Raw genomic sequence first — 9,090 nt, 5'->3', positions numbered from 1 at the left:
GAGGGGAAGCTATGGACAAATTCAAGAAGAACGGCACAAGTATTTTCTAACGTGCTCTAGATATTTAATTTTTCTTCCTTGTTTCTAGGATCAAAGCCCGAGATGCAAGAGGATCTGTTAAAAGTTTACATTTTAGTCGATTTTCTGAATCTCACAATCGTTTTTTATATGAATAGAAAGTAAAGACCAATTCAAGTTCTTCTGCTGCTCAGAAACTTATGCTTGTTTTACGAAATTTTTATAGTCGTTAAGCTGCTCGTCGAAAAAATCGCTGCTTTTTTATTTTCAAGCTGCCTCTGCTTAAAAAAAGCCACTGCTACTCTGCTTTCTAAATTTTTAAGCTGCTGCCCCTGCTTGCTTTAAGAAAGTTTTTTAGTCTTTGCTTCTGCTTCCCAAGTTTTAGATTTTCGAACCTACTATCGAACTTGCTCAATCCAATGACAATTGTTCAGTCCCACTTGCTCCGATCTCTGACCTCTTACAGTTTCGCTGCTTCAAGTCCTAATTTCTCCACCCTGATTTGCTTTCTGTGATAGTCTTCTGGATCTCCGAAGTTTTTAACATACAAGGAGCGAGATGTCTTACTCTCGATTACAGCGGCCACTCCTTAGATGGTGAACAGACTATTTTCTAATAGAGTAGAAAACTTGAAGGTTTTTACTTACTAGTGGGCCAGAATAAGCAGCTCAGCATAGTCTCCAGGATGTTTTATTTATTTAGTCTCGCAGATTACCTCGCAGAGAAAAAACGCGGCCTCCTACGAAGTTGGAGCTCAGAAGATTTCCAGCAGAGCAGAAAAACAACAAGAAAATACCACAAAGTGTGTGTTGCTGTAGGCCTTGAGAGGCTTTCTTCTGCTGTTTAACACCACGGATGAAAAAAATGGAAGAGGACGACTCTACGTACCCTCGGTCCAGATTGCTCGATTGTAAAGGGTGGCCATTGCCTACTGTTGCTTCGTGTTAGAGTTCGCTCCAGCAGATAAAAAATAGTCTGTAATCTCCCCACGTCAGAGGCGAACATCCGGTGAATCCGCACCACTGGCTCCAAGCAGCTTCATCGAGATCGAGATCGAGATCATTCCTTGATGATATACTATCACCCAAGCACCTGTAAGAGCGATCCTGGACAGCGTTGAGCTCTCGTCACGTTTCCGTCAACTACTCAGCATCCCATCTTTTGCTTCATGCCAAAGTTTGATGGACTGTGCTTGACTTCCAGAGCTCGGCTGGCCGACTGCTCCGCCTGGAGCGCCGCTTTCGACTGCTTGTGCTGCTCCATCGTCTCGGACACCTCCCAAACTTTGGAGTCAAGTGAGAATTTCTCCTCGAGAAGATTGATCTTCGCTTGACTTAAGAGTGTGGATCTCGAGACTGGTAGCTCAAACTTGGCGCTTTGGAGGCCTGCTACTGCTTCCCTGTGCCACTCGATCTGCTCGGAGATTTCGATGTACTCCAAGTTTTCCTGCATTTGACGGCCTCGAGGTGACCAATCCTTGCAGCCGATTTCTCGAGCTCATTTCTCGTTCCTTCGTCGTGCTTAGAACCTCTCGGACAGTTTGTTCGTGTTCTCTTCTCAGGGAATCGGCTTGTTCTTCGCCACTTCAGGCCTAGGCATCGGAGCTTCGTGCTGAGAAGCTCGAGTGGAAGGACGCATGGACAGGGCTTGAGGAGAGGCATGCGAAGCCAGATGGCCTCCTAAACTCTGCAACAGCTTCTGCGTTCGATGACTCCTCTAAAACTAGTCCTTTCGTCTTAAAGTTCGCTCTAGCAGATACCAGACTGCACGTCAGAGGCGAACAGCAGCAGTCCTGTGAATCCTTCCAATCGCTCCACCTTCACAAGCAGCGTCATCAAGATAATCTTCTTGCCATCATCATCTTCTTGAGTTCCCTTGCAGCAACCTGCCACTGCGTTCCTTGCTGATACTATCATCCGAGCAGCTGTACGAGCATTCCTGGACAGGGTTGGAGTTTCAAAGTCTCCGCTCTAGCAAATGACAGAGAACTTCGAGCGTAGTCTGTCTTATAGTCTCCACAGCCTCTCTCTGAATCCGATATCCCCCACCGTCACGAGCAGCTTCAGCTAGATCATATTCTCGCCATCTTGCATCGTTCCTCGCTGAAGCTGTGGACAGCCTTGGAGCATTATACCGCAGCAGCACCTCCTGAATCATCTCCGTCGACTGGGAAGCTGATCAGATAGACCCCAGACAAGTCCAACTTTATAGTCAGCCTCCTTAGCTGCTTGACTGGAGAGCTTTGACCAGAGTTCGCAAGCTGCATCCTGGCCGGCCATCTCCACGATTCTTGAGTTTCCTTGCAGCAATCTCGTCTTGATCCCTTGCATCCTGGTTCTCGCCATCATCTCTTCTTGAGTTTCACTCGGAGCTGCTCAACTGGTCGGGGATGTTGCTTGCAGTGGCATACATCGCAGCTTGCGTACTCTGATTGAAGAGGAAGCTCTCCAGCAAAGAGCAGTGATTCTCCAGCAGTGACAAAACACCGTCCACTCCTGTTTCCAGTCTCGTTTCCAGTCTTGTATTCTCGTCGTTCCTTGCTGATAATCCTCCGACCGTGTTGAGAGAAACCATGACCACAACCATCCCTTCCCTCGGCATTTGCTTCCGCGAGCGAAGTAGCTCTCTACAACAAACACGGGAGTTATTGGCAAACCGCCCGAATCCAAAAACTAACGAAAAGAAAAGCTTGCCTGTCTTCTCCAGAATTCTCGGACGAAGTCGTCTCCCGCGCGATCACAGATCTCCTTGGCCACTTTCACAAACACCATTTTGCCGGATTTGCTCTTCCTCCACGGCTTCGATTCTTCAGGGATTTTATCCAACTCCCTCTGAAGCCTCGCCATCCTCCGCGCTCTCTGGATCCTTACGCTGTCGCTAGATTTTCCGTTCAGTTCTTCGTACGTCAACTCGGCGAGCCTGATCAGAAGCTCCAATGCGCGGCAGCTCCAGGTGGCCCCCTCCTCGACCTCAACCACGTCCTCGTCCCTGACCTCGTCGTCGATCTTCTGGCTGCTCTCCTTCCTCTTTAGCTCTCTCGACCCCTCGTGAAGAGCTTCCAGGCGCCGGAACTCCAGAAAGCCCCCTCGCCCATCCTGGAGATGGCACTCAGTCGGCTGCTGCGTGCCGTCGGGGAGAATGATCTGCGCTGATGGAGAGAAGCGAACAGTCTTGGGCCTGGAACCTGGAAGTCCGAGAGACAGTGGTTAAGTCACGGAAGAAAGGATGAGAAAAGAGACAAACCATACCTGGACGACGCGGACCGGCTGGCAGCAAAGCTGGCTTGGTTGGCTGCTCCTTTTGCTTGTTTTCTGGCTTGATCTTCTCGTGATCCTTCTCGTTTGGCTGCTTGATTTCCTGCTTGATCCGCCGCTCCTCCTCTTGTTCTGGTTTCATCCGCTGCTCCTTCTGTTCGAAGCCACTCCTCTTGCTGGTGTTCGTCTTGGAGAGCTCTCGTGAGGCCTCGTGAAGAGCTTCCAGGCGCAGGAACTCGGTGAAGCCTCCACGGCCATCGGTGAGATGGCACTCGGACCACCATCGGGCACCATCCGCACCAAAATTTTCCACCGCAGTCGAGAAACAAAGCAGCTTCTCGTGATCGGCTCGCTGCTGGGCTCGCCGTCGCTCCGCTCGCATCGCCCGCTGCTGCTCCCACCACTGCTTCTCTGCCCGCTTCTTCTCCACCCGCTGCTGCTGTTGCTCCGCCTGCTCGGCTCGAAGGGCTCGCAGCTCCTCCTGGGCTTGCAGCTCCTGGGCTCGCAGTACTCGCTGCTCCTCCTCCCGCCGCTTGATCGCGCGCCTGAGTTCCTTCTCCTCCTCGTTCAGCTGCTCGGCTTTCTTCTCTTGATTCTCCTTCAGCTCCTCGGCTTCGTTTTGGTCCGGCTTGATCGGCACGATCGCCTTCTGCCCTCGGAGTGATTCCACGATCACACTCACCTCGCGCTTGAGTTGTTTCAGCTTCGAGGCCGCCGCGTCCATGGCTTCCGGGTGGACCTTGTTGTCGCCCTTGTGCGCCTTTTTTGGTCGGAAGAGAGACCACAGACCTGTGACGCATCCACAGCGCTCCTGCTCTGTTCGCGCCATAGCTTGCGCTTTGCAAAATGCCTCTAATGCCCTAACCCTTACTCAATTAATGTACATTAATGTATTAATGTATTAGTCGTAATCTTGCTGATTTCACTAAACCTTTTGTTGTTGCTCTGCGAGCGAGAGATACCTCGAAGAGCTTCCCAGCGCTTGATCACAGCGAAAGAGCAAAGTTGACGTCCTCAGCTCCCAGGGCTTTGATCCTTGCATCCTCCGAGGGCTCCTCCCCCATGGATCTCACTCCTCCTCCGCTTGGCTGGCTGGGAAGAGCTCTTGCGTTTTATCCACCAAGGAGAAAGTTGTAGAGCGGCTCCAGCGATGATTTCTTTGGCCTGGATCCGCGTTGAGAACTGGACCTGGAGCATGAGCTTCGCATGATCGATGAGAAGTCGTGCACTACCCGAGAAGGAGAGGTCCAGCTCAAATCCGCGGAGTTCTTGACTAAAAAAGCTAGCGAAGCGGATGGTTAATCCTTCCTTGTTTCCTTGTTGACAGGTTTGGTATTGTGCAAGCAGGAGTCAAAAGCTTTTCAGTGAAGAGCTTTTCCTGAGAACCTTTCGGGTCGTCCATTGTTTCGACTTCCTTTCTCCCAGAGAATTGATGCTCCATTTTCATTCAGAGTGCCCACGGGAAATCCTTGGTGCTCGATCAGTGCTGTCTCGGCGATGAGCTCTACCACTTTCTCATTTGGGGCTAGTAGCTGGATTTGGAGCAAAGCAAGCCTGGAAACACGTTTAACCAAATATTGTAGGAAACAACTTACAAAATACTGTTCAAAAAACACAAAATATTATTGATTGCATTCACCACCTTCAATATTTCATATCTGTTGGGGAATCAAACGAGTCCTCCTCCAAGAAATACCATAAAAACAAAAACAAAATTAAAAAACTTATAGAAAAAATGCTTCTAGTTTATTATGCCAAACTTAAATAATTTTGTATTAAGGAACTGCTCAAGAATCACTGCTCTTTGCTGGAGAGCTTCGTCTTCAATCAGAGTACACAAGTTGTAATGTATGCCACTGCAAGCAACATCCCTGGCCGGTTGAGTAGCTCTGAGTGAAACTCAAGAAGAGATGATGAGCCTAGCGACCATCACAGCCAGGATGCAGCTTAGGAAGGGATCAAGACGAGATTGCGGCAAGGAAACTCGAAGATGACTGGAGGCTGGTAGACTATAAGTTGGACTGGTCTGGAAGGTATCTAATCCAAACGCTCAATTGATGACCTTTTGTCTGTGCAAACACAAAAAGCGATTGAAGCAAACCAAAAAAATCAGAACCCATGTTTCTAGCCTTTTTTTCTTCTTTTGTTTGCTCCAGTGGATTAGCGCTGCTGCGGTATAAGGCACAGCTTCAGCGAGGAGCGAAGTAAACCAGTGTCAGATGGCAGCAAGATGGCGAGAAGGTGATCTAGCTGAAGTCGGGGGTTTCGGATTCATAGAGAGGCTGCGGAGACTATAAGACAGACTACGCTTGACGTACTTTGTCATCTGGTAAAGCTCTCTAGTTGATGGTGTCCTCCATGAAGTGTTGGAAGGAGCCAAGATTGGCAGCTATTGGATAAGGTCCATCCTTGCTTTTATTTTCTTCCCTTGTGTTACTGTGAGGAGGATTGCCGAGCTCTACCAAATTGACCATAAAGTGGACTTTGACTGACTGCGTGTGAGAATAAGAAACGAATAGATCGCCACTTTACCTTGACTAAGAGAAGAGTGATGATGCGTCTTCTTCCTCTAGCAGCTTCGATTTTGAGTTTTTTTTTGGTTCTTAGATCTGGGCGTGCCCAAGCTCCTGCATTCTTCGTCTTTGGTGACTCTTTGACAGATCCCGGAAACAACAAGTTCCTCGTCACCACTGCTCAAGCAGCATTTCGGCCAAATGGAATCGATTTCCCAGGAGGGAAGGCGACAGGAAGGTTTTGCAATGGATTCACAGTCGTGGATCTCATTGGTAAGCAAGGCAAATTGATCTACACATTTTCTGAGTTTGTTTTGTTTCTACCAGCTCAAGAACTTGGGCTTCCTCTAGTCCCTGCTTATCACGATCCCAAGACAAAAGGCAGTGTGATCCTCAAAGGAGTAAGCTACGCATCAGGCGGCGCTCGAATCCTCAATGATTCCTCTGTGAACTTCCTCCAGAATGTAAAGTATTTAGTTTGGGCTTTTGAAGCGTGTTGACCATCCATCCTTGGACCTTTGACCAGATCCAGCCGCTTGGGAAGCAGATCCAGAATTTCGTCAACACTAGGTCTGAGATCGTTTTGCTTGTGGGAGGCGAGGACCCCGCATTTGATCTTTTGTCACGGTCAATATTTTTGTTTGCCCTTGGATCCAACGATTACTTGAATTACATGAACAGCACCAGGAGCAAATCTCCGCAAGAATTTCAAGATGAAGTAATCTCTGCATACAAAGGCTACTTGAATGTAAGTGATTGCTTTTCTTGCTCAATAACTCATTTCATTTGATTTTTATTTAATTTTGATACTCAACAGAGAGCCTATCAACTAGGAGCTCGCAAAATAGTGGTTTTTGCTCTTGGACCACTTGGTTGCATTCCATTTAAGAGAGAGGGCAATATTTTGGGAGCAAATGGCAAGGCTTGCCATGAAGAAGCCAACTCTTTGGCCGTGAATTTTGACAGAGCACTCAAGGATATGGTTTCAGGGATGAATCGAGACTTGAATGGAGTGAAGATGGTGTTTGGAACTACATATGATCTATTTTATGATGCAACAAACAACCCTTCAAAATATGGTAAGCTTAACACAAATTCATCATTTGCTCATTGTAATTTGTATGACAGGATTTGTGAATGGCCGTGATGCTTGTTGTGGAGTATCACCCTTGAGATTATTCGCTTGTTTACCATTAGGATCAGTTTGTTCTACGAGAAACCAATACTTCTATTGGGATGCTTATCATCCAACAGAGTCTGCAAACCGTCTCATAGCCTCTGCTATATTAAGTGGGAACAAAACAATTATGTTTCCATTTAATCTAAAGCAGCTTATTGATCTCTAGTTATATGAACAAAACCATTGCATCATAGAGTGAGCATAAACAAAATTTTATATTGTAATTGGGATTAAGCTGTAGGAATGAATTCAAGCTAAGACTTTTGAGGATTTGTTTCCTTCCAAACAAAATCTTATGGAACATTTAGTTGTTTTTAAACAATTGCCAGCCATTGTTGGTGGATGGAACTCATCTTAAAGGCCATTACTTGCTTATTAGGACAATGTAGAGTGGTTAACTCAAGGAAAGATGATAGCTAGCTTAGTTTTATAAAATTTGAAAAAGCCCTCAAAGCCCTCAAGAAGTTGAGTTTTGAGTTGCTCCATTTCTTTTGGAAAGTTGTTCATTAGGTTATTTTCTCCTTGGGTGGCAACATTCTTTGCGGACAAGTGAGTGATTTTACACTTGATATCCAAATTGTGGATGAGATGAAAGAATTACTAATATTTAATATGCTAGAGATTATATGGATGAAGGGCCAAAGCATGGGATGAAGTTGTAGCACTCTAGGCTTAAAGTCACACCACTTGGGATTTAAGAAGTGTTTACATAATAGTATGTATTTGAAGCACTAACATGTTTGAATAAAAGTCAAAGAACAAAAGATTTATAAGATTGGGTGGGTTACATGTCAACTTGGAGGAGGATTTGTAGTCTAAGTGTCTTGCTTGAATTGGAGGAAACTTATGTGGTGAATACATTATTATAGGAACTTTACACACTACAACCCCTTGGTTTTGGGGATGACAACCTCTATAACACTGTGATTAGTTTATGTGGTTCTGTTTAATAGAAGTTTGACACACATGATTTGCTGTAGCACAAATTATCCAAAAACCAGAATATATACAATGTATTAGCTAGTTAAAGAAGTGGTGAACTTGACAAATTTAGAGCTTCAGGCTTTAGTTGAAGTAGGTTTTAAATTTGAAGAGATCATTAATCAAAAAAGTTCAACTTTAGCACTTTTTTCAAGAATTTCCAAAAATAAAAAAATAACAAATGCAAATACTTGGTCAAAGGAAGCAAAAGCAACAAAGCACTACAATTAAAGATGGGAGAAGAGTGTCAACATCAAGTAAAAATATTATTATTATGAGTATATAGTTCTCAATTATAGAGCTAATATTGTAAATGAGAAGGTTTACAACATCACAATTAACCAATTTTCAAGTTGCAATTACACATACTTTTCAACATCAAATTTTTGGTAAATCTTTCATCTAATATAAGCATATGTATTTTATATATTATATGCTTTTTCGGATGGATCAAAATGTTAACTTAAGATTTATCACTCTGCAATGTCTGAACATTAGGTGTTTTTGACATTGATAATGAATTAGATGTTGGTATTATATTCGGGTTTAATATAATATGTATAAATTTTTATTTATAAATTATATTTAAAATAACATAGGGCATTTTAAGTTTGTAGTAATAATAAAAATTATATATATATATATATATTAAATTAGATGATGCTAACTTAAATAATTAGTATAAATAAAAATTATTAAATATTAAAATAATAATTTCTTCTGTAGTTGATAAGGCAAAACCTCTATTAAATAGCAACTATTGCCACTAAAATTAGATACTGGTAGTTTACACAGATATAAATATTATTAAAAATATTAATTTGGTTTAAAATACCTATTTAATAAAAATATTGCCGCTAAAATCTTAACAGAATATTCTTGGTGTGCCAGAATATTCTTAAGGTATTCTTGGGCAGATCAAAGTAGAAGATCAAGCATCTTAAAGACAAAACAAAGAAAGCAAATAGCAGTTTAAGTTTTAGATCAAGCAGAGCAGCAGCAGAAGAACTTGAATACTGATCTTTGATTTTTTAGTTTCATTTCATTTCATTTTCTTTGCGAGATACAGAAAAGCGACAGCCTTTGAAGACTTGCATGTTGATATGCCTTAAATTTCTGGTCTTCTGCTGCCTCTCCCACTGCT

At 44.1% G+C, this 9,090-nt stretch overlaps 2 protein-coding genes across 3 annotated transcripts; one reads left to right on the top strand and one right to left on the bottom strand.

Moving 5' to 3' along the window:
• Nucleotides 1–2,690: 2,690 nt before the first annotated feature.
• Nucleotides 2,691–4,101, bottom strand: LOC9636275 (trichohyalin). The gene is made up of 2 exons (XM_024687350.1): nt 3,267–4,101; nt 2,691–3,202 (listed from the first exon to the last, which is right to left on the bottom strand). Exons 1-2 carry the CDS (start codon nt 4,099–4,101, stop codon nt 2,691–2,693), a joined length of 1,347 nt encoding a protein of 448 aa, XP_024543118.1.
• Nucleotides 4,102–5,799: 1,698 nt separating this feature from the next.
• On the top strand, nt 5,800–7,189 carry LOC9635948 (GDSL esterase/lipase At4g16230). Of its 2 annotated transcripts, XM_024687464.1 has the most exons (6): nt 5,800–6,058; nt 6,113–6,249; nt 6,312–6,412; nt 6,467–6,533; nt 6,603–6,864; nt 6,914–7,189. In XM_024687464.1, exons 1-6 carry the CDS (start codon nt 5,824–5,826, stop codon nt 7,129–7,131), a joined length of 1,020 nt encoding a protein of 339 aa, XP_024543232.1. In that variant the 5' UTR covers nt 5,800–5,823; the 3' UTR covers nt 7,132–7,189. The 2 variants fall into 2 exon arrangements, with proteins under 2 accessions (XP_024543232.1, XP_024543231.1); XM_024687463.1 differs by having other exon boundaries at nt 6,312–6,533.
• The last annotated feature ends 1,901 nt before the right edge of the window (nt 7,190–9,090 follow it).

Source organism: Selaginella moellendorffii, unplaced genomic scaffold (assembly GCF_000143415.4).
Source record: "Selaginella moellendorffii unplaced genomic scaffold, v1.0 SELMOscaffold_53, whole genome shotgun sequence".
Taxonomy (NCBI): Eukaryota; Viridiplantae; Streptophyta; class Lycopodiopsida; order Selaginellales; family Selaginellaceae; genus Selaginella; species Selaginella moellendorffii.
Note: the sequence above shows the minus strand (reverse complement) of the source record. Positions and strands in the feature narration are given on the sequence as shown.